This window comes from Magnolia sinica, chromosome 9, assembly GCF_029962835.1.
Source record: "Magnolia sinica isolate HGM2019 chromosome 9, MsV1, whole genome shotgun sequence".
NCBI lineage: Eukaryota > Viridiplantae > Streptophyta > Magnoliopsida > Magnoliales > Magnoliaceae > Magnolia > Magnolia sinica.
The window spans coordinates 89,478,577-89,504,134 of NC_080581.1; the positions used below are offsets into that span (position 1 = coordinate 89,478,577).

The following is a 25,558-nucleotide window of genomic DNA, read 5'->3' on the forward strand; positions in this document are numbered from 1 at the left end:
CACATTGCAATGTTGTGTACTTTTTTTTTTTCATCTGATGCCTATTCATCAAAGAAACAACAGATGATATTAAAAAATCTCAATCAATTGTTTCAACTTTTAACAAACATCAATGACTTGTACATGACTAAATGAAGCTAAACAAGCAGAAAGAAACTCTGCTAGCTTGGTGCATGACTAACTTACGGATTCCAATGACTGGGTCTTGCATGTGTTCCTCGTGATTTATCCAATTTGGCAACATACACAAGACTCTCAAGTGGCAAACTCAAAAATTCTGCATTGCCAGCTGTAATAGGTCATGAGAATCAAGGCCCAATAAGTAGGGGACTTTGCTAGCTTGGTGCATGACCTGTGCAGTGCAGATGCTGCACCATAGAATTCTTTTTTTCACCTTTGCTTTATCCTAGAGGTAAAAATGAATGGACAGCCTAGTTTGACGATTGCACATTCCACACATCAATTAAAAGCTCTTGGGATATTGCTAACACTAGCATTTCCTAATTGTAAATGGCTTATGAAAAGTATAAAAGTTACAATTTAAGGGATGTTATATTTCAAACATAACTGTAAATAGAACTATATGATTGCTTGAGAAATGAAAATTGCCTTCATAAATACATATTCAAGTTAAAGATGGTGGGACCTCCACCCAACATGGGGAAAAAATGATAAATTGCTAGGCCAACTATATATATATATATATATATATATATATATATATATATATATATATATATATATATATATATATATATATATATATATATAAAGGCCTCTCCTATGCTCAGAACTCTTTCCAATATTCAAATAAAAGAACTGAATTTTTGAGAATAGCTTTCCTGGTACCCAAACACCACATACAATCTCTTTCACTAGGAATGTATTCCTGGAAATCAATTCACAGCCCCTTTAAAGATTGCAGGAAGCCAAATGACCCCACCAATCTAGTGGGCTACATATACATGGGAAAGTATGACTAAGGACACTATCAAAAGTGGGGATTTTTTTTTACTGGTTTAGATTGTGGGGCATGAATGGGGCCCATCTTTTGGGTCCACTGAGATTGAAAATCTTTGAAACAGATCTCATCAGAATTATGGTTAAGCAATCAGAACTTGTACTAATGAAGCAAAAAAAAAATCCATTTAGAGTCATTCATAAAGATATAAAGTGTTTTTTTCTTACGTTATTTTGGAAAGTTTGAAATGACCAACCATAGAACTTGGTACAAGATTTTGGCTCCAAATTAGCTCCATGTTTGCATTTTCATCTGTTGCATGCAGTGCAGTTACTGGTCGGTGATGTGAAACCTGTAGAGAGAGAGAGAGAGAGAGAGAGAGAGAGAGAGAGAGAGAGAGAGAGAGAGAGAGAGAGAGAGAGAGAGAGAGATTAGCATTCGAGCAAATAACTATTCTAATTAGCATTAAATCAGGCCTATTTGTTTAGGAGGAATCCAAGGTGAGGACATCCAAATTTGCATTTATGATTTCCAAAAAAAGAAAAAGAAATGCTATAAAGATGGAAATGCTATTGGGAATGCCTTACTGTTTCTTGCATCCAAACAGTGGAAACCAGTGATTTCATGGAAAATAATTTCTTTGTCATGTTTGGATTGCAATGAATAAAGACAAGATTCCTCCAAATGGTATTGAGGAATGGCAATGAATGGTCATCTCATATCTTCCACCAGAGAATTCTAACTACCAGCTACCTTTTTTTGAGAAACTCAATTACACTTTCCTTGCATCAAGATAAAAATGTAATTGAGGATCGTTATCGTTTTTTTTGCAATCAAAACAATGGAGAACTGTGGTTTTGTGGGGGGGAAAAAAAATCTTCTCCTGTGGATTCCTCCTACCCAAACAAGCCAAGAGAAGAACTTTGATTGGTGTTTGATGGTCATGTACTAAGAAATTGTAAGAGTGGCATACAACTAAATCAAATTAGATAGATCATAAACTAAAATCTACACTAATTTGATCTTCCAACTTCAGATCATTGGAAGTATAATAGATGGCTGAAATGTAGTACAATGATCAAAATTCAGCAAAAAAATGTCCATTAATCAACGGTTACAATAACCAAAACAATCTGGATTTGAGATTCCAATCTATCCATGGTGTTCCTACGATATGGACGGTTCAATTCAAGTTCATCCATGCCAAAATGTACACTTCAGATTCAAGCCCATAGCTCAATGGGAGACAAGACATGTTTCAAGACTGAGGCCTTAGGTTTGAGCCAATCATCATTGTTTGCGAGAGTACAAAACAACTCCAATTTTCCTAAAGTTAGTCTATGAAAACGATTTTTACATCCCTAGTTAATGATGCATACACTGCCGTTTTCTATCTCTTGGTATTATTTCAGTGCCGAAAGTGGAAAAAAGAGGTGTGTGCCTTAAAAACATGGGATAAAAATTGCATTTTTCCTTTATCTTTGTTTGGAAAGGTAGGAAAATTATAGATGAATGATGAATCCTATTTTCAAGAAAACCCTGGAAATAAATTCAAGCTATGTTATCTTGTTTGTTCAGCATAGTTGTTTTCTATGAAAATGTTAGAAGGTCAATGGTAAAATGATATGAATTCTCTTGTAACTGTGAAAATCGACAACTAACATATTCTTGAAAGAAATTAATAGCCATGTTTTTTCTTTCAAGCCAAATTTTGAAATAGAAAATGATTCCCACAGCTACTTTTTTAATATATCAAACATATATAGAAAGTAGATTTCTATGGAAACCAATTTCTTGTCTATGGTTTTCAATGTTCCCAAACAGCCCCAAAAACCATTTGGTGAAGATTATACAGTTGTTATTGATAGATTCAATGGAAGTGCAATGGATCACTCCTCATGAATGCTTACCTGTTCAAGAAGAACATTTAAACTTCCCCTCGACACATGGTGCGTTTCTCCAAGCACGGGATTGAACAGTGCTAAACCAAAGATCGCTGGCTGAGCTGTCGTTATATTCCATGTAACAATGCTCGTGAATCTCTCTAGAGCGTTCTTTCCATTAGCACACCTGCTCAGCGTATCCTCACCAATGCAGTACACAGACTCACCATACAACTGAAGTTGTGATTTTGGCAGATTGAAGATAGGAGGAAGCTACATTGGCAAAAACAGAAACCCATAAGTCTAAAAAGCAAATGTTTGGGAGCCCCAAAGATTGATATTTACAATTTGTGATAAAAAGTCACCATAGCCCGTTTGGATGACAGTTAAATTAGCCCAACTCACTTCATAGCTCACTTCTTCCATTTTTTATTGTTGCACCCAAAAGTTCACTAATGGTCTAGATTTTCGGGATGCCTCTGATGGATGGTTTGGGTTCACTCGCATATACTGGACATTGGAACATTTCCATGCAGGCGGGTAAAATCCGATGGGACTTGCATTTTAGTTAAGGGTTTTAGATCAAGCAACACAATTAAATAAATCAAAGAATTGAAAGATAATAATGGGTAGCCACCCAAATCAACTACAATGGAGTAGATGAGCTAATTCACCTCCACATTGGATGGTGGCAATAGTTTGCAGATAGGATGGATGGCATAGTTTCAATTCATATGCTAACAACATCAATTACTTATCCATAAATGAGACTAACCAATTTTCGAGCATTGACGGAGTTGAAAGATCGAAATTGGTGGCCCACCCAAATCAACCATAGAGTAGATAAGCCAATTCACTTCCATGATCCAACGGCAGCAATGGTTTTTTGCAGATAGGATGGATAGCATAGTTTCAATTTGTATGCTAACAACATCACAATTACTGGCATCATCCAAACAGGCCCTCAAATGGTCTCATGGAATTGAAAACCGTGCATTATTTTCTATAAACAATAAAAGGACATGATCAAGCGACACGGTGGGTGCATCTCTGATAGATTTCACAAAGGCTACTTAAGGAAGCTTTCTAATCTTCTACACCAAACCTTGAACCTTCCTCCCACATGCACCTTCCATCATATGATCAGCTTGAGCCAACGGTTAAGGATCAACCTCACTTTTACATCATCATAACCATCGATCACGGTGGCCAACAAATCTCTAAAACGTTTTTGGAAAGCTTCTACAAGGCCACATATAACAGGCACTGCTTATGAGGTTGTATGTGATGGGAATAGATCAAAATGATTTGGGCCATTAATCTAGTGGGCCCTCTTATGGAGTAACCATAATCCAAGAATTGCATTGATTGTATAGTTAGGATCACCTGAAAAAATCAACTAGTCCACAATCATTAAGTAGCAAGTGGCCCCTGCCTGGATGATCCTAGCCATCAGTTGTACCCAAGGAATGTAAGTAGTTGATCAGTTTTACTTTCAAGTAGAAGGCCAACAACTGGATGGACAGGTTTCAAACCTATACGTCATCCACTTTAGGGGCAACTAGATGGACGGTTTGGATTTCCCATCCACACTCACATCCAAACGGTGGAATAAACATATGTTCAAGCAGTGTAGAGACCCGTGATGTGTGATGCCATCCATCCATCCATTAGATGTGCCTGACATTTTAATGCCTCGAACCCAAAATCTAGCCTGACCCATAACTCAGGTGGGCCACACCAAAGGGAGCAATAGAGGACATTGGGTAGGGAGGCACCCACCATAGTAACTTCCAGATGGAATGTGGGGTCCACCTGTTGTAGATATGTCATCCAACCCAATCATCAGGTTTGACGCAACAGGAATAAGGGTCACACTAATACTCAGGCCATTCAAAAACTCAGGTGGGCCACAAAAAGTGAATATACAGGTTTTATGAGTGGTTGTAAATTCATAGCTGTGGTGTGTCCCACTCGAGTTTTGGATCAGGATTTCTCTTTACATGTACGGTGAATCAAAGGAGGCAGACAAGATGGACAGTTTGGATTCCACATACACATTACGGGTGCGTCCCACGCAGATCCATACATTTGAACGTATGTGAACTTTGGTGGGGCCCAACATCATCAACAATTACAGCCGTTGAATCTGGTAACTGCTCTTACGAAGTGTAGAGATAAGAGTAACATAATATCATTCCTTGTACATACACCTTATGTGAACCTTCACATGCAGCTATGGCTTTTCCGGCATGGTGTCAGTTGTGTAGGACATCCTACCGGTGCAGAAGGTGGGGAACACATGAAGATGAGGCTAACCCACCCAAAGGTGGGCCACACCTTCAAATCCATTAATAGCCGTGGAATGACAGCAAACACATGCGACCCACCCAACGAGTTGGTCAATCTGATTTTCAAGCCAGATGATATTCATGCAGTGGCCCATCTTTTGCACGGCTCAGATGTCATACACACGTGACAAATCAGCCTGAAGACAGATATGTATATGAAAGTCCACATAATTGCCTGTACGTAATCATTTCTCTTCAGTCCATGAGTTGGGCTCGCTTGAAAGAGGAAAGACTTGCCTGTAATTGGGTGAGATCAGATCCTGGCCGTACATTTTTTAATAAGCTTAAAATGCGCTCGAGACTACTGGGAACCTTGTGTTCAACGGCCAATCCACCCTCCAGTGCCAGAGGGGGCGTAAGAAGGTGGTTGATTTGATAAGCCTAATCAAGGATGAGGACATTGTGAGGAATGGCTTAAATGGTAAAGTAGAAAAGGTGGAAGGCTGGATGCATCAAGTAAATATTCTAGATCTATGAACAATGTACCGCAGAAAATTACCGTCATATGATCGACGCAAGCAACACAACTACAAAATGAAAGATAAAAAGTAAAAGCCCAAAAGGGAAAATCAAAAGGTAACACTACAAGAAAACTGGCATTTAGCGGCGGTCAAAACCGCCGGTAAACTCCCAGAAAACCGCCGGCAAATTCTTTGCCCGCAGTCAGCTAACAGCCGGTAAAGCTTCGGTCGGTAAAGGATTTACCGGCGGTCAGGACCTTTACTGACGATCGTGCTGGATGCCGCTAAATCGCCACTTTTTGCTACACTACCAGAAAATTGGTAAAAAGCTACGAATAAAATCCGTAGCTAAAGATGGCTATCCTACAGTACGACCATGCCATTGGTACTGTAGCTCTTTTAAAGTTTTCTACGAATGAAATCCGTAGCTGTAGGGATCATGGCCACTGACAATCCGTAGCAATAGAGAAAATCTTTCTAATCAAAAAGTACAAAAAATAAAAAATAAAAAGAAAAAGAAAAGGTGACCCACATGCGTCCTAGTTCTTCTTTTTTTTTTTTTTTTTTTTTACACCAGTCTAAGCAGCTAACATACCTTGGTTAATGTCAATGATCTCCTTGTTGCCAATGATTGCCATTGTTTCCAAGGGACTCGTTTCTTCTGTCGATCTTTGGCAAGCTGTCTAGCAGTAAAAGGCATCAGCACCAGTATTTCGGAGTCCTTCAGCAGGTTCAGGCCCTCAATGATATTGAGGTTCACCACCTGTGAGCGGTGGTTCTCTGTTTTGTCTACCAGAAGCTCAATCTTCTCACCACGGTCCAGAACCTGCACAAAGGGAGATTACAATGGGTTTATGTTGTTCTGCACATCACAAGATTTAAATAATTTGGGGGCTTCAAAAGACAGGGCTGCATGGAGGACACTAATCTTGGCATTTGGGTGGCCCAAGGAAAAAGATTTTCCTAACTGCACAAAAAATAAATCCAATATATTCAAGTCAATGCCATCCATGCTTATATTCTTTGTCACAAACTCATTTAATTCTTGATTGTAGTATCAACATATTTAAATCATAATTTTAAAACTAATTGCCTGTCTTTATCTCTACATATAAGACTGTTGATTTAGAGAGACTATGGGACCATTGAAACTCCATTAGTTTAAAGGTTTTTGTCTTCCCTATGTTGTTGAAGATCTACTAGGTACAACATATATTTCATAGGCCACAAAATGAAGATCACAAAATGACAGAGAGAGACAGTGGAAGAATTGTTATTCCTTTACAGTGCCCGCACATAGATTGGAATCCTTGGAACCAGCTGAATGTGAGCCGAGCTTCAAGTGGTTTAGGAATAGAATTTTCAAGAACCATTCTGGACTTAGACGACTGCCTCCTATAAGGCTTAGATGATGATGATGATGAAGGTTAAAAGAAAGAAAAAAAAAAAAAAAAACAATAATAAAAGATGTCAGATATGCATGCTCATGCTGGACAAAAAAAAAAACACAACAGCATAAGAACTGCACAACCTCGGCTGCAAAATTTTCTACCTAGGTGCCACTGTCACTTTGAATTGTGTTTTTGATTTGTGCTCCTGCTCCTGCCTCTTAGCTGTTCATACTTGCTAACATTTTGAAGCTGAAGCTTCTCCATTCCCATGCTCAAATCAGTTCCTGCTTACCTTCACACTTTGTGATTACTTGCACACCAACAAAGAGACCATTACCGTGGGCCCTACCTGTGGAAGTATGGAGCTTCCAATAGAGAAAAGAATGGTTACCATTCAGTTCTAACCTACAAAACAAATCTTAGCCATTAGCCACTGTTCCAGGTTATTCCATTAGCATCTTACAAATTGAATATGATAACGGATCCTTAATGTATAGAATCAAGCAAGAGACACCTTAATAACAATGGCTTACTAGCTGATGTCGAAGCACTTGGTCATTTCCATAGCAGGCAAAGTGGCATTCCCCCTAGCCATGGAGAAGTAGACATCAAACCCAGTCTTCTTGGATGAACCCAAATGGTTTTCTTTTCATGAGAGGCAAGTCGTAACATCGTCGCACCATCCTCCTCCCTAAGAGAGAAAAAGGAACATGATTTTAATCATGCAACATCTGCACCAACTCTATAAGTGAATTAAATACCTCCACAGATGAAATACACGAGAAATTCAAACCAATTTTAATCATGCTTCACCTTTGTAACTTTGCAAGTCCGATTTACATTGATTAGTTTCATATCAAAACCCTGCCATTATTCCAGGAAAAAAAAAAATTAGAAGTTCTCAAGAAGAATGAAGTACACAAAAGGTTGGTGCAACAAATGAATGACTTGCAGCTTAGATAAAAGGTTTCACAAAGAATTATAGAGAAAAATGGATTCGTTTTTTCCTCCAGTTAGATGGCCTGTGTAAAGAGAATGGAAGTATTAGAAGTCACTAATCCATTGAGTGGACAAACATATAGTTTTATGGCTCAGATTTCAATTTCCTTGCAACTTACCCATAACAAACAACCCATTTGGGATATTGAATCAAGATCTAAAACTACCATGAAATATTCATTGAGGAGAATTAAGCCTCTTGTCTACTCTACAAATCAGAATAGGAATAAACTTTCTCACTGATGTTGACATTCTTCAAGTTTATGCCGGTAAAATCATCAACATATATGTAAGAACTAGAACCTTATGACCAAAGGTCCTCTTCAAGATCCTAGGGGAAGCCTTACAACTGTTTCACTCCATACATCACCATTTCAAATTTAGAAATGCAAGTAAAACATACAAATGGACACGGCCAGGTAAAGTATAATCGATCCATTTCACATGAACTGGTACTGATTTTCCCGGAATCATGATACCCAGATACTTTGAGAAAGATCAATCACCCATGCATATTAACAGACAAAGCTGTACTTGTTGAGGGATGATTTGAAATGGCATTCCTGTAATTCTTTTGTGATGGAAAACTTGCAACTATATTGCTTTCTGGATCTCTCCAATCCTCCTAGCTATTCTAGATTCTTCCTGCATTTGGTACTAGAGGTTTATAAATATCATATCTTGCATTCTATCACTTAAAATTGTCTGCAGTCAACATGGTATCTGAGCAAGTTCTCTGATCCTGTAGAAAATTTTTAGGCTTCACATCTCTGTGGACGTAACTAATATAAGACACAGAAGCATGGTGTTGGAAATAGAAACAGAAAAACTATATTGTGATTAAATACAATTTAGGGAAGTGTATTGTTTTTCGTATTGTGATTAAACGCAATTTGATGGGCATAGATGTAGGCAGAGCATTAACCTTCCCACTACGAACAGAGGAGGGCAACAGTGATTAGATCTTCTTAAGCAAAATACAAGTTTCATTCCTCAATGGGGCACAATAGGGTAATACAAATTTCTAGATATACGTTTGTTTTGAAACAGGTCCGCTTGAGGTGTGAAACAACTTCACTCTTATGCCAGAAGTTTTAGGCAACGTAGGTTACTTTATGGAAAGCTTTGTTCTTGCACCTTACGCTATATTGGAACATGTGGCTGCATGTTGTTGTGCACTCATGTGTGGGCTTAACAAATCTCACCCAGAACTTGTGCTTAGGTCTAAGAAGCAGGTTGCTTGTAAATGCAGATTTGAAATATTTGGGTTTAAAGAACCTGTGTTTCTTGACTCGACTCTTTTTGAAGCAAGTGAATGACCAAAGCGGAATTCTAATATTTGGGTCGATGCAAGTTCCATGAAGCTCCTTAGTCCTTCCTCAAGGTGCATGTGGCAAACATCTCTGATGCAACTTCCATGAAGCTCCTACATCAAAGAACATGTGGCAAACATCTCTGATGCAAGTTCTATGAAGCTCCTACATCAAAGTACATGTGGCAAACATCTCTAATGCTCAGGAGTATTGATCTGATGGGTCACATGTGGATAGACTATCGGCCGAAAATCATAGTGAGAAAACTGCTTACACTAAAAGTTACTTTTCAATAAAAGATCAATTAATGTTTTCAATGATTTCAATTAGGGAATCGACACGACAAATCCCTAATTAGGGATTCGAAACTCAAAAATTCCCTGGTAGGTGCTAAGATGAGGACAATAGGACCTTCAGCTTGTTCTGGTCCATAATCAGCAAAAAGCAAAAAAACAGATAAATGAAATGTAGACAGTTGGATAACTACAACTGTCAATGGGCAAGGCTTGGGCTTAGCAAAATTGAAATTTTGAATAGGGCCAGCCAGATAGGCACATCCAATCAGTTCAAAATCCACACCAAAGGCAACCCAGGCCCAACTCCTTAACAACCATATAGATAACAATATTGAAAATGAAAATTTATATCAAATACAAGCAACTTCAATCTCCCTATAAATAGTAACAAGTAGGTGTGGCTTTGCATTTATATGAACCAATCTGAGAACTCCAGTGTGAGATCCAGACCATTCATCCAGTGGGCTCAATGGTGAATATTCCCAAGCTCAGTCCAGTCCACTCACTTGGTGGCCCACACATGTATGAAACAATAGATGGTTAGAAAATCAAATGTTCCTCATTCAATATACATGCGCAGCCACCCTGTGGATGAACTGGCCTGATTTTTGGAATAGGGGGCATTCACCTTGGGGCCTACCTTATGAAGGGCCCGAATCTCACATGCGTTTGACTACTTGTCTTGCATTTGCAGATGGATGTTTGCAAGCAGCATGTCTTAAAAATTAGGATTCTTTATGTGTGTGGAGTAGGCATACAGTTAATGCTATCATACCAGCCACTGCACCAATTCTGAAACCCTTCGCAGCAAATTCACCACTGAAATGAATTTGGTCCAAGGATGACAGATTTATACCCCTTTGTATGTCTTTCAACTTTTAGACATTTGCAGCACTATTAGTTGACTAATATTAGATAAAATAGAGATGTTAACTCTACAAAGTTCGGAAACTTCCAATTTTAACACCATGCTTTTCTGCAGGTGTAATATACACGAAAAAGGTCAAGAGAATAACAGAGATCAAAGGGGCGATCGCGGGCACCTAGAAAAGGCTCTTCTTCTTCTTCCCTTGTAACAATTTTGAGTCATGTAAGAAGGAAACCTTCCACAAGCATGGAGTCCAAGGAATATGAAGCAAAGAGAAAAAACTTAGAATGTATTTGGTAACTGGAAGGAAAACCAAGAAGACTGATCCTATGAGGATTTTCTACCAATTCCACTGCGAATGTAGTAGAAGAAAACAGTCAGTGAGGAAAAATGACAACAATCTGTACTTCTAAACTCATTAGCTTAGGGAAATTTAGTTTTGGCTTGACTGAGTCATTGGACAACCTAATTGACTTATCATGGTTGCTAGTTTTGAGTTGGTTGGTTTCCATCTCAAATCCAAGCTTTTAAACACTATCAATAACAGTCGTTTTCAGTAGATTTTCATACCCCGTGATGTACAAAACTCCATACCAAACACAAAACCGGAATTATATCCGTCTTCTTAGTAAAATTCTTTATGCCAAGGAAACCTTTGAGCTGTTACAGAGCAATTGTGATGGGTGCCCCACCCATGAACCCAACAATGGCCGCATGAGATAGGAAGTCGATCAAGAATCCTAATATGTAAACATTACCAGAATCGTCAATGTTATAACAAAGAATACCGACCTTTTAAGTTAACAAGGGTATGGAAAACTTGTAAAACAGATCGTTCAGTTACCTAAAAAATCCAAGTGTGTGACTAGAGTGATCCCAGCAAAGAATGTTGCAGTGAATACAAGCTGGAGATACTCATCTGGATTTTTAACAGAATCAACCTCATTTTGTAGCAAAGTCCCCAGAAGGAGAGACACAACTGCTACTGGTCCCGATGGCAATGTCGCGCGAACTCCCCATGCATGTGTAAATCAGCGGCGGAATGAAACTAGAGTCTGTAACGTTTGATTGGAGAAAGATTCATCAACCAATGCATGCTGTCATTAGGAAAATAAAAAATAAAAATAGAACATAAAGTCAATTGCAGCTTCCTTTCCAACATGAGGACATGAGAAGAACATCCATGTGCTTTTGACATCTTCTCTTCCAACGGGAAAGAGGGCTGCTCTGAAATGACAAAATTGGCCCTTTGTATTTTTCAATGACAAGAAAGAGGGCCCAATTTTCCCTTTAACGCTTGTAGCACCTCAACTGTTGTGGCCTTTATTTGCATGAATACAAGGGAAATGAAAAAGAAAAAGAAAATGCATTAAAAAGAATTTCCAATGCAACGTTTTTGGCCATTCAATTAAGAAAAGAATCATATTCCAATTTAAGGAAAAAAAAAAAAAACAGAGAAGAGAAATAGCTGATTTTATTCCAAAAGATCCTGACAAAAAACTCATTTAAAATATAAAAAAGGAACAGATTTTATTCCAACAGATCCTAAAAAGAAAAAAACAAAGTATAAAAAGGAACAGATTTTATTCCAACGGATCCTAAAAAGAAAAAAACAAAGTATAAAAAGGAACTGATTTTATTCCAACACATCCTAACATCTCGACATCCTAATTCCTGAAACAATCAGCAATCTTTCAACCAATCTCAAGAGTTTGTACATGGGAAGGAATCACATCTATGGAAGCATACCTGCCGCAATCAGTTGACTTACCAACTTGGCTTTGTTGAATTTGAGCCATCAGTAGATCTCCGGAGAAATGCCACCTGAAATCGGTCAGTTCAAGGAACTACAAAGGTTGGATTTAGCTCAAAATTGGATCCAGGGCAGAATCCCAACTTCCCTTTGAAATCTAAACAAACTAAATGAACTCGTCTGCGTCGAGGCTTCGCCAGACTGATGTCCGCCTCCTCGACCCCTTGAACGATCCCGACACCGTCAGCGGCTGCGCATCCGTACGGCCATTGCTCGGCGCTGCCGGGGAGAAGCCCTCGCCGCTGCCGCTGCGTCGTCGGGAAGATCGGCCATGATGGATCCGAACGATCTCACATCCAAAAACCCTAGTCTTCAGTAACCGAGAGAGAGAGAGAGAGAGAGAGAGAGAGAGAGAGAGAGAGAGAGAGAGAGAGAGAGAGAGAGAGAGAGAGAGAGAGAGAGAGAGATTTCTAGGGTTAGGATTACTGTTTTTGACTGTTGTTATTCCTCGATTCTGCAATCGAGAGAGAGAACGAGAGAGAGTCGTTTTCTCTTCATTTTAAAATAGAGAGAGAGAGAGTCGATCGGGGAGCCAAATGAATTAGGGCGTCCCTTTTTCTTTTTATCGGCCCCTTTACCTGCGGCCGGTAAAACTGGCGGCCGGCAAAGGGTAACCACAACTGTCGGCTCTGCATCTTTTTCTTGTAGTGTAAGAGATAGGAGGCATATATATTAATGTGGTTCAACGATATGCTTATATTTGTGAGGTAGTAGCACGAAGTTTGTTTATATATATATATATATATAACAATAAAAAATAAGAAAATAAGGCTTACCTCTCTCTCCCACTAATCCACGGTAGAAAATCTCTCATCAAAAAAATCCCTAGAAGATTCTTCACTTTCCACACATGATCCCTTTATGTAAAAACACACCACATATAGAGTACATAAAGATAAATGGCACATGACCTCAATATTTCTCACTTAAGACTAAATTATCTAATACCACAAAAAACATTCGCATTAACCATTGTCTAAATGTTGTTAATTTCTAAGTAACATCAAGCTCAAGAGAAGTCATGTATGTAATAAACTTCTCTCTTATATAATTGTACTGCAATGACACTGTACCTTCAGAGATAGCTACTTGAATATAATTATACTGCACATCTTTGTGTTTGAATCTTGTATGACATACTTTATTTTTAGCCAAATGCAAGTTCTTTGGCTATCACAATAGACACATATTTATTTATTTTTTTCATTCTAAGCCAAGTTCACCAAGTCTTTTAACCATGAACTTTATTTCATAACTTTTATAGTAACTATGCACTTTGCCTCAATGGTAGATAAAGTAATTGTTGATTGTAACGTCGATTTCTAATTAACCAGACCACTTGCAAGAGTGAATACATAGCCCATGGTAAGCATTCTCTAGTCTAAATCACTTGCAAAATCAGCATCTGCATATCCAATGGAATGGTCTTTTTTATTATTGTTCTTGACAGATACTATCATGACACTTTTGAGTGTTCTTCGAGTAGTGTAGAATCCATTTCACAACCTAAAAGTGTGTTTTTCCTGAATTTTCCATATACTTACTCATTGCACTAACTGCCTATGAAATATTTGGTTGTGCCTATGAATTAACATCCACCTCAATGGTCTTACTGTCCAACTAGACCACCCATGCTAGCATGCCATTTGTCATGACACTCAAAAGTGTCATGACAGATACTATCATGACACTTTTGAGTGTTCTTCGAGTAGTGTAGAATCCATTTCACAGCCTAAAAGTGTGTTTTTACTGAATTTTCCATATACTTACTCATTGCATTAACTGCCTATGAAATATTTGATTGTGCCTATGAATTAACATCCACCTCAATGGTCTTACTGTCCAACTAGACCACCCATGCTAGCATGCCATTTGTATACAACATTGGGTCCATCCAAAAGGTGGGATCCACCATGACAAACACCTGGCACAAAAATCAGGCCAGTCCACTCATTTCATATGGGGTGGATTGCATGATGAGCGTCTTGATTTTTGGCCCAAATGATACTCATGGTGTGGCCCATCTTTTGAGTGTCAGGGAGCAATTCACCATTGAACTTTTGCTAAACAATCCAAAGATGTAGAAGTCAAGTGTTTCACCATCCATCCATGACATAGTATACTACAATAAACTCCACAAACTTTGACACAGCACAAGTACCAAACTTGAAACTATGGGCTAGTGTGGAACATTTTAGTGGTGTCTAAGGTGGTACCCAGCATGAAAATGGCCATATAGAAAATCAGGATGATCCACTCATCCGTTAGACCACCCTCGTACAAAAAGAGAGAACGATTTTGATTAAGTATCCAGCAGTCCAAATGCAACTTGTATGCATACACAACATGATGAGTGAACCAAGGTGATTTTTTTGTATATGATCATTTTCACAATGGGAGCCAGCCTATGCACTGCTCACTGCTCAGATGCTCACTGTTAGGATGGTATGTATGCTCTACTCCTTCAGCCTGATTTTTTGGGTGAGAACATCTTGACAGCTGGACCAACCTGATTGATGGCTTTGATATTGCATTGTCCGCCATGGTGGCACATGTGATGCCATTAGAGGGTAGGCCTTGTACATGGGCTTAGCAAACCTCTAACAGACCTTATTTCATCATACATGAGATTGGATTTCGAAAATCCAAAGATGAATGTCCGCTAGAATACATCCATGTGCCCACACATGCCAAAGAACGGCCACCAGCAAGAGGCACCACTTGGATTGCAACCATATGATTGCAACCGGATCATGATAAGAACACCTCCTAATCCGAGTCGAGGGGGTTCCAAATCCACGCTCCCAAACAGTCCCTTAGGGTCAATTGGCACCGTGGATTCTAATCACAGGGGTTTCAAATCCAGGGGGTTTCCAATCATGGGGCCCACTGCCAAACATGGAGTGGAATTGGCACAGGACCAATTGCAATTCCATCCCACATAATCCCTTCTAATCCCACTGCCCAAACACGCCCTAAATCCCCAAATCCTTGAGTACTTCAATCCCCAAATCCCTAAATCGATATTGAGATTGAGAGAGAGAGAGAGAGAGAGAGAGAGAGAGAGAGATATACCTCACTGTCGTGAATGACCTTTGTTGATGCAAATGCCCGGTTCCTCCTCTTGGACCTTCGTGTACCTGCACAAAAAGGAGACAAAGGAGACCCTGGCTTGAGCAGGGGACCCTCTGATGCCAAAGTCAGGCCTGGATTCTGGGTCTAAGAGTATTGAAGAGCTTTTTAGAGAGAACTTGTTCTTGTGTACCTTTCAGGGTGATCGGGGTCCCTCTTTTATAGCTGCTGGGGCATTTAATCGCACGAGGATTCTCTTCCTGATATTGTGCGCGGGATCTTCTCCTAGTATCACGGAGATTGGGTCGTGCCCATCTGGAGCCTTCATCCGATCCCGTGAGCTTCGGGGTTGGAGATCTTATCCCAAGATATCCGGGATGAGGCTTGATCTTGCGATGGCCGATCTGGTAAGGTGGTCCACCCGACGCATGCCCGGAGTGCGGATGAGTCGTCCGAACCGACTCAACCTTTGTCGTCGGAACCGACTCAACCTTTGTCTCGGTTTTGCGAATCATGCCTCGGGTTTGGCACATTCTTAGGCGGCCGAGGCATTAAGTCCGAATCTACGGACTTATAACTTTTGTTCCCAACAGTAAGCCCCCCTACTCCGTGTGTTTCATATGACACTTAGGAGTAGCGAGCTTTGAGTCGGTTCACAACCCAGTCCGAGACAGTAGGTGGTCATTTAATGCGTTCCATGTCGCTTTTGACGGGAGGCGGTTCGGTTCCTGACATCGCATGCGCCGTCAGCCGTCAAATCGCTTATCCCGCCAATGAGGGTTGGACACGTAGCAAGGGCATTATTGTCGTCAGTCGACGAGCGCCACGTGTCGAGTGGGGGAATCGATGCAGGCGTCAAATCATTTCCTCATTAATTACTCCCGCCGTATGGCAATCTTATAAATTGGTGGGGGTCCCGCATTTTGAACTTCTATTGCCATTCCTACTTTTCATTCCCTTTGGAGCCTTCTCAGTCTTTCATCTTCTTCCTTTCCTCTCTTAACCGTCAGCGCTTCCTTCCGCCATTTCCGTTTTCCTTTGTCCCTCCGGTGAGTTTCTCCTCCCTCTCTATTAGATAATAATGGCGGGTAGGGATTCTTGAAGTCCCCAGGGGGGAGCTTCCGGAGACGAAGGCGAAGCGCAACGTTTTTGGAATGTTGCGGAATCGCCTTCCTTACTGACGGAGATAGCAGTGGATGCCAACGCTGCTTTTCTATCTGAGAGAGTCACTGAAGCTCCGGCGGAGCGCCCTGCTTCTGTTGTTCCTTCTCGTGGTGGGTCGTCTTTATTAACCCGCCCGGGAAGGCCCAACTTCCCAAGGGGCATGGAGGAAGATGAGGAGGAAGAAGATGAAATGTTGATTGCCGAGGGAACCTCCGACCCAGTTCCCGTTGATGAACCGGCGCATGCCGAGTCTGAAGGAGAAGGATCGGGGGAAGATTTAAGCGGTCCGGTTCCCTCAGTTTTAACTGAGGCGGACTTAGACAGAATCCGAATCGGGTATCACATCCCCGAATCGGTCATCACCTATCTCCCCCGTCCAAATGACTTGCCGGATCACCCTCCTGCTGGGGCGGTCGCCATTTACCAAGTGTCAATGCAATGCGGCTTGCGTCTGCCCCTTCAGGCCATCGTCCGGGGAGATTGCCCCGGGGCAGATAGGCCCGAATGGGTGGAGGAACTTATTCGGGTGTGCGGTGTTGTGGGCCGAGATGGACCAGCCACCGCTTACAGTCGACGAATTTCTCCACCTGTCCGAACTACCCTGGCTTCTACGTCTTCGCTGCTTGGTGAGGTGAAGGCGGTTCCTTGATAACTTACCCTCCCACTTCCAACAAACATTGGAGAGAGCGTTGGTTTTGGGCATGTGGTCGCTGGGAGACTGATGACTCCGGGTCTTACGAGGCTCGTGTTCCTCGGACTTTCCAGAGGGCAGGTGACTTGGGTTCTCTCTCTCTCGTCCTTTTTCATTTTTTGTAATATTCTGAGTCTGAAGGACTTGTGTCTGGCAGATATCCCGAAGAAGCGGGCGAAGCTCGGCTCGAGTGCCTCGGCTCGGATCAAAGAGTTGAGGACGTTGGATCCTGCAGATAGGTCTTGGAAATTGATTGGATGTAACCCTTCAAAAAAAAAATTTAATTGGAGGTCCAAATAATTTCCGCACATCAATGATCCCAGCCATCCAATTTTTGGCCTTTTTTCTAGATTGTTTCCCTTTTTCCCCTTAACTATATGCATGTTCTAGACCATTATAAGGGTTGATGCAGTCTATTTAAGGGGCTTTTTAAATATTAGAATGGGTTAACTTTTTTCAGGTAAGACACTTAAAAGGAAATATAAATAGCATACTGTGAATTCGATATTTAAATTTGTGTCGTCCTTCCCACCCAAGAAAGGGTAAGAGACGGCGGTTGCCCGGAACCTCAGCGGCACCCGACTGCAAACGTTGAAACGGACGGAGGCGGGAGGAAGAGACCAGGGCCGCGTCTTCCAGAGGGGAAGGTGAGACGAGGACCGCATCCTCCAGAGGGGAGGAGACGAACCAGGAAGGGCCGTCTGTCCTGCAGCAAGTGGTATCGGGGATGGTTCCCTGGGCCTTAGCCCACGGGGGCGAAAGAGAGTTCGTGAGGCTCTATAACGCCCCGTCATCGCAAACCGTCAGCCATGCAGCGAGGATGCTTTTCGAACTCGCTCCCTGCTTGATTAAGGCCAGCAAGGAGCTATCCTGCAGACCCTTCTGTCAGAAGCCGAAGGGCGACGCGAGGAGGCCGAAATCCGGGTCGGCATCCTGACAGGCGAGGCGGCCCTTGCCCGGAAGGCTGCCGAAGATGCGGGAGCAGAGGCGGCTTCCTCCAGAAGAGCCTTGGATGAAGCGAGAGCGGAGGTTGCTCGGGCAATGGCTCTGCTCTTCGAAGCTGAAGAAGAGAACCGGAGAATTCTCGCAGTTCATGCTTCGTGCGCAGATGACTTAGCTCAGGCTAAGCTTGAGGCGGCGGAGCATATTCGGCAGGCCGACGAGAAGGCTCGGGAGGCTGAGAAGGCCAGGGACCAAGCCGTCCAAGCTTTCCTTGAGTCGGCGGAGTTCGAGGACGAGAGGGACCGCTTGTTCCAAAGCGGATATCTGGAATGCGTCAAGGATATAAAGGAATCTTTTCCTGACCTTGACCTTTCAGAAATCGCCTCGGAACCCGAGAACCCGGACGTCGCTGCCGAAGACACTGCTGCTGGGGACGAGGCCGACGCATGAGGACAGTTACCAGGGCCCTTTGATTTTTTCTTTCTATTCACTTTGATGTAGTCACACCTTGTATTTGTACGTGCTTTGATGAATGAAAGAAAAATGCTTAGCTTTATTCATTTGATTTGGCTTTAATCTTTCTTAGTTCAGAGTCTTTAAACATTGAGTACCGAGCTAAGGATAGTAGACCTTGAGGTGTTCAGCGTTCCAAGGGTGAGGCAATGGTTGTCCGTTTAGGTCTTCTAGCCGATACGTTCCTGGTCGTATGGTGCCCGAGACGATATAGGGTCCTTCCCAATTGGGTCCCAGCGTACCCGATCCAAATTCCTTGGTGTTGGAAAAAAGTTTCCGGAGAACCATATCTCCCATTCGAAACCTTCTAACCTTAACTCGGGTATTGTAGAATCGAGCCACTTGTCATTGCCGTGCCTCCGTGCGCAGCCGCGCCACTTCCCTTTGTTCGTCCAAAGGTTGAGTCCGAGTGCAAGGAGTTCTTCATTCTCTTCTGCATTGAATGAGGTGATTCGAGTCGAAGGTAATCCGACTTCAACGGGAGTGACGGCTTCCGAGCCATAAGCTAGTGAAAACGGAGTCTCTCCTGTGGCTGTTCGAGCCGTAGTTCGGTAAGCCCAAAGAATCTTCGGGAGCTCTTCGGCCCATGCTCCTTTGGCCCGGCCAAGCTTGGTCTGAAGATGTTGCTTGATAATCTTGTTAACCGCCTCAACCTGTCCGTTGGTTTGAGGGTGATGAGGTGAAGAATAAACGTTTCTGATTCCGAGGTTGTCGCACATCTCGCGAAAGCTCCTATTATCAAATTGCCTTCCATTATCAGACAATGGGGCACTCCGAATCGGCAGATAATATTTTTCCACACAAACTCGGTGATCTTCTGCTCGGTTATTTTAGCTAATGGCTCCGCCTCGGCCCACTTCGTGAAATAGTCCACTGCTACCACAGCAAACTTGGTCTGACCTTTTCCCATAGGGAGCGGGCCTATGATGTCGATACCCCATTGTGCGAAGGGCCAGGGACCAGTCATCGGCGTCAGTGCCTCGGGGGCTTGCCTCGGAATTGCTGCGAATCGTTGACATTTATCGCATTTGTGGATGAGCTGGCGAGTGTCGTGTTGGATAGTGGGCCGGTATGTTGTAGGACCTTATGGGCGAGAGATCGCCCTCAAGAGTTTGCAGATTCCTTCATGGATTTCCCGTAATACATAGTCTGCCTCGCTGGGTTTGAGGCCCGCAAAGGGGCGTAGTAACCTTTCTTATAGAGGGTTCCGTTGAGTATGGTGTAACGGGAGGCTCGGATCTTAATTTGTCGAGCCTCGGCGCGATCCTCGGGCAACTTCCCTTCGTCAAGGTATTGGCGGATTGATCGATCCAGGATGGTTCCGAGTTGATTGTATTGCGGCCTCGCTAATTGGTTCATCTATACTCGGCTTATCGCGTATTCGACGGGGACGGACCTAGGTATTTCATCTTCATCGGCGGAGGCTAACATTTTTTGTTCGAGGGATCCGAGTGATACGACAAAGTTGAAATCCGTTGATAAGTTCTTTCGCTTTGCATGTACGCCCTTAACGGTCTTTTGTTTCGGTATCCCGGAATTTGATTAACAACCAACTGAGAGTCGCTGAAAACACTGAGGTGCGTGACCTCCAAGCTAGCGGCGAGACGGAGGCCGAGTAACAACGCTTTATATTCCGCTGTATTGTTCGACGCTTGGAATCCAAGTCGTAAGGCATACTGTATATAGGTATGATCGGGGGTTTCTAGCACAACCCCAGCCCCACTTGCCTTCGAGTTGGAAGAATCGTCGACAAATAGTTTCCAGGGAATAGGGTAGGTAAGGGTCGGGGGAGCGGTTGTTGTTGGAACTGCAACATCCTTTGGCATATCGTTGACCGGGAGCTCGAATGATGGAGTTCCTTCGGCGATAAAATCAGCTACTGCTTGCCCTTTGATTGCTGCCTTCGGTTTATATTGAATGTCAAATTCACTCAATTCGATGGCCCATTTCGTGAGTCGGCCGGAAGTTGCAATACCTGGCGAAGCGGAAGATCGGTCATTACGATGATGGTATGGGCATGGAAGTACGGCCTGAGTCGGCAGAGGAAGTGATTAAAGCCAAGGCCATTTTTTCCAGGCTTGGGTATCTTGTTTCTGCCGGCAATAATGCTTTGCTGACGTAGTAAACCGGCAGTTGCTTTCCTTCGGATTCTCGTATCAAGGCCGAGCTAACCGCTGCCTCGGACACCGCTAGGTAAAGGAGCAAAGACTCCCCCGATTCGGGCTTTGATAAGAGAGGTGCGGAACCGAGACATGATTTTAATTGTTGGAATGCCACTTCACATTCTTCCGTCCAGCCCATTGTTTGTCTTCCTTTCAATTGAAGAAAGGGAGACATTTATCTGTGGCTCGGGAACCGATTAAGTGTTGTGACTCGTCCAGTCAACCTTTGTATGTCCTTTATGGTTTTAGGGATTCCATATCAATCAAAGCCTTTATCTTCTCGGGGTTTGCCTCTATTCCTCGACTAACCAAGAAACCGAGGAACTTTCCGAGCGCACCCCAAAACCGCATTTATTCGGATTACTTCATCCAAACTTTCGTAGGGTGAGAAACATTTCTTCCAAATCATTCACATGATCCGCCGTGTGTACTTGACGAGCATGTCATCAATATATACTTCCATGGTTCACCTTCAGCCGAGCAAAGATTTTATTAACTAATCTTTGATAGGTTGCGCCAGCTTCAGAACAAATGGCATCACTCGGTAACAATAAAGGCCTTTGTCGGTGACAAAGGTAGTTTTTGATTTATCTGTCTTATGCATTGCAATTTGATTATATCCTGAATAAGCATCCATGAAGCTAAGGAGCTCATGTCCGGCGGTGCTATCTACTAGTTGGTCTATCCTTGGAAGCGGAAAGCTATCCTTTGGGCAGGCTTTATTTAAGTCAGTATAGTCAATACAGACCCGCCACTTCCCGTTGGATTTCTTTACGAGCACGACATTCGCGACCCACTCTGGATAGTATACTTCTTCGATGAAATTAGCCTGGAGGAGTTTGTCGACTTCTTCCTCAATGATAGCGTATCGTTCAGGGCCGAGCGGTCGCCGCTTCTGTCGGATCGGTCGATACAACGGATCGATGTTGAGTCGGTGAGTTACCACAGAGGGGTCGATCCCGGGCATATCTTCATGACTACAGGCAAAGACGTCGGCGTACCTACGGAGCAGGTGTAAGACCCGTGTCCTAATCCGTACCATTCTGTTAGCTTCCGCGGTCCTTCCGGTCAAATTTCGGCAACCTTTGCACCGAATTCGGTGTTTGCGCACGATCCTAAGCCAGGTCCCGCGCACCGACGTCGGCTCGATCTGAAACTTATGTCTTGACGATCGCGTCGTCGCCGCGGTTCCAACGCCGTGACTTGCGCACCGAACCGATACCCAGGTAAGAAGATGCCGATCAGCGTTTATTCCGAAGAAACACCGCGCGTTGCGGATTTCGAGGGAATCTCTACACAATTAGTCCCTCTAATTAACCATAAATGCAACCATGCCTCAAAGTACTTCACCCATTCCCTCTTTTTCCAAAAGTCCACCATCTTTCCACCTCACCATTCCTCTTTTTCTCATTTTCAACTTCAACCATCCCTCTTCTCCACCAATTTCAAACTAAACCATACCTCTCATCACTCCTTTCTTACAACCATCACTCCACCCATCCCTCCACCCATTATTTCTATCTCTCCCTCTCATTCTCTAGCAAATTTTCCAAATCCCATGAGAAATTTCACTCATCCAACACTCCTCTCTCAACTTCAAGTGTGGCCCACCCTCTCATCTCCAATCTCAACCATTCATCCTTCATCAATCTCCATTAAAAGTGAAGGTAAGGAGCTAAGGAGTCCAAGGGAGCTAGGAGAAGGAAGATAAGGTGGGTGTTTTTCCATTAATTTAAATTTTAGGGCCCACTTGTTGGTGGGACCCATTTGGATGTATGTGATTTAATCAAGAGGGCCCATAGTGGCGGGGTTCCTCTATCTCACCGTGTATCTCTCTCTTTATCTCTCTCATTCTTTCTTTGTAATGGTGTGGATCCCACCGATAGGTGTTACATCTCCTCCGTCCATCTACATCAGACGGTGTGGCCCACTCTATTATAGGTGATGATCCGCACCCTCTACTATTGGGATGGGTCTAATGCATCTTTTTATATGTATATATATATATGTATGTTATATTTTATATAATATATGTATATAATATATAATATAATATGTACTTATATATATATACAATATAAGGTAAACATTAAATGTATATATATATATATATATATATATATATATATATATATATATATATATATATATATATATATATTGGTGGGCCACATTCACGTGGGACCCACCACATTTTTTTGGGAATATATACAAACCGTCCAGCGTCCCTGGACGCTGGACGTTGCAACAATGAACCTTTTTAAAAAAAAAAAGAGAAGAAAGGAGTGGTGGGCCACTCATGCAGGCCCCACCTTGATGTATATGTAAGATCCGAGCCGTCCATGTTGTTCCTCAACTCATTTTAGGCGTTGAGCCGAAAAATGAAGTTGATCCCATTTTCTGGCGGGCCGTACCATAGGAAACAGTGTCCCTACCTTTGATTTGCTCCCTGATGCTCCTGTACATCTGAAAAAGCCCAATATTGGACTCTATGGGTTGGTATCAAGCCACAGAGACCAATGGATGGAGTGGATCTTACTAAAGCGGGCCCCACCTGGGAAAAACCGCAACAAAACCCTTTTTTTCAAAAAAAAATAAAGAAGGCAGAGCGCGCAGGCAGCGCCTGCGCTGGGCTGCCTGACGGACGGACGGACGTGCTGGGGCTCACGGCCCCAGCTGTGGGCCCCACCTTGGCTCCTTTCGATGATCGACACTGTGTATTTGCTGGGTCTCCATGAACCAGCCGTCCATACCAAAAATCAGGCTCATACGAAACTCATGTAGACCACACCATTTAAAAACATGTAAAGACATGCCTAAACATATAAAATCGCTTGGTGGGGCCTACCTGAGTTTTGGATGTCGTTGAAACTTGGTCTGTACGGTCATTTAGATGGGACCCACACAATGGATGGGCTGGATTGTGAATCACATCTCGGTGGGCCCCAAAACAAAAAAAAAAAAAAAAATTTAAAACAGCAGCAGCGCTGCTGCTGCTGCTGCAGTGACGGGCGGCCAAGAGGCAGGGACCCACGGCTCCATCCGTGGGCCCCACCATGATGTATATTTTGTATCCACACCGTCCATTTGTGGGCCACTATTTGACATGGACCCCCCTCAAAAATCAGGCCAATCCAGCGCTCGGGCGGCCCACATCACAAGAAACAGTGTGAATTGAACTCTACCATTGAAACCCTTTCTGGGTCCACAGAAGTTTCAGATCAAGCTGAAAATTGTTGTTCCCCTCCTCCCTTGCCCGTGTGACCTTATGAATAAGTTGGATTTCAAATGAACATTTCAGTGGGCCTTACCCAAGGTCCAAGTGACCTTATGAATAGGTTGGATTTCAAATAAATATTATGGTGGGCCCTAGGCCCATGTGGTGGAGCCATATTGATGTATTTCTGGCCGTTGGGGAGGCCCACCTTGATATATATATAAGGCCCATGAGGTTAGGCCCATTCAACGTATTGGTGGCCCGATGTCGAGGCCCACTCTGATATATATAAGGGCCATGTTACGAGACCCATTGTGAAGTTTTCAAAGGCTCATGGGTTATGGCCCATTGCAATGTACATAAGGCCCACTAATGCGGCCCACTTGACTTATATAAGGCCCATATAAGATGGCCCATTTGATGTATCTGAGCACTATGGGTCGAGGCCCAATGAGATGTATATTAGTCCATTGCAATGTGTGATTTCCTATGGTTTGTGTAATGGTGCTTTATGGCGGGCTAAGCCTTGGGAACAATGTTGGTTTGACGTCCACATTGTAAGGACAATGTTGGTTAAATGTCCGCATTGTCACACTCCTTAAGGCCACTGATAGGTTCATACTTATACTCTGCAGGCCGTCTATGCCCATTTCCGTGATACGCAGAGCCCATCCCTATATGCATGTTTAGTATAGATCCATGGTTCATGATCATTCGCATCATATGTATGCATGTGTGAGGAGTGACCGATCATAGCATATGCCTTTGGGCGGACTGTTTATGGGCTCCCTGATAGGCGGAGTTGCCCCATATAAGTGCATGGTACATCCAGGACATGACTGATAATGTGACTCATGCACTTGCATTTGTGTGATTATAGTTACTATATGCCCTAGCGACATCAGGGCCGTAGCCTCCACAGATACATCGTGGATGGCAGGATTGAGCACTGAAAATTTGTTTCTAGCATACGGGCACCATAGATGTCCCTGGGTGAAAATCCCTAAACCCGATGGTACCGGAGGATGACTCCAATGTCGAGACCGAGTGGATATATGAGCGCACGAGGGCCGAATACCGAGAGGCCGCGTCTCCCACCGTGTTGTGGTCGGTTGGAAAGGAGTGTGGCCTTACTCGCCCGAGGGTAGGGGCAATACTAGGTGAGTTTGACCAGCTCGCGAATGGGTCCGCTATCGACGTGGCGGATAGGTATTGGCTATTGGTCGGGCGGATAGTGAGGTTTCTTACGCTCGTTTGGACTATGCGGCTAGGAGAGGAGCAGTGCCATTTGGAGTGTATTGAACCCCGGTGATTATCCAGAATGAAAACTGTACTGATACGTGTTGAGAATTGGCATGCTTGAGTTGCATCTCGCATCGCATGGCTGTGTATGGCCGATAGCATTCATATCTTGCACCGCATAGCCTTGGTACGGCTGATTGCATTCATGTGCTCATCACC

The 25,558-nt window shown here is 43.0% G+C and overlaps 1 protein-coding gene and 1 long non-coding RNA gene across 4 annotated transcripts; both read right to left on the bottom strand.

The window, feature by feature from the left end:
* Nucleotides 1-2,726: 2,726 nt before the first annotated feature.
* Nucleotides 2,727-5,557, bottom strand: LOC131256024 (oxysterol-binding protein-related protein 4B-like). 3 transcript variants are annotated; one of them, XR_009176560.1, is made up of 3 exons: nt 5,466-5,557; nt 5,125-5,370; nt 2,730-3,117 (listed from the first exon to the last, which is right to left on the bottom strand). XR_009176560.1 is itself a non-coding variant. In XM_058257022.1 (2 exons), the coding sequence occupies exons 1-2, from the start codon at nt 5,194-5,196 to the stop codon at nt 2,851-2,853; spliced, it is 279 nt and encodes a 92-aa protein (XP_058113005.1). In that variant the 5' UTR covers nt 5,197-5,551; the 3' UTR covers nt 2,727-2,850. The 3 variants fall into 3 exon arrangements, 2 of the variants coding, with proteins under 2 accessions (XP_058113005.1, XP_058113004.1); XM_058257022.1 differs by having other exon boundaries at nt 2,727-3,117; nt 5,185-5,551; XM_058257021.1 differs by having other exon boundaries at nt 2,727-3,117; nt 5,125-5,551.
* Nucleotides 5,558-7,033: 1,476 nt separating this feature from the next.
* Nucleotides 7,034-7,713, bottom strand: LOC131256025 (uncharacterized). Its single transcript, XR_009176561.1, has 3 exons — nt 7,581-7,713; nt 7,397-7,452; nt 7,034-7,331 (listed from the first exon to the last, which is right to left on the bottom strand). It is a non-coding gene; the product is annotated as an uncharacterized LOC131256025 (long non-coding RNA).
* Between the last annotated feature and the right edge of the window lie 17,845 nt (nt 7,714-25,558).

Excerpts from the sequence above, each read along its gene's own strand:
- LOC131256024 (XM_058257021.1), bottom strand. The coding sequence starts at position 5,196 with ATGGATTTGAAGGTGTGGCCCACCTTTGGGTGGGTTAGCCTCATCTTC. Across the intron at positions 3,118-5,124 it reads GTTCCCCACCTTCTGCACCG|CTTCCTCCTATCTTCAATCT; the intron begins GTAGGATGTCCT and ends TTGCCAATGTAG.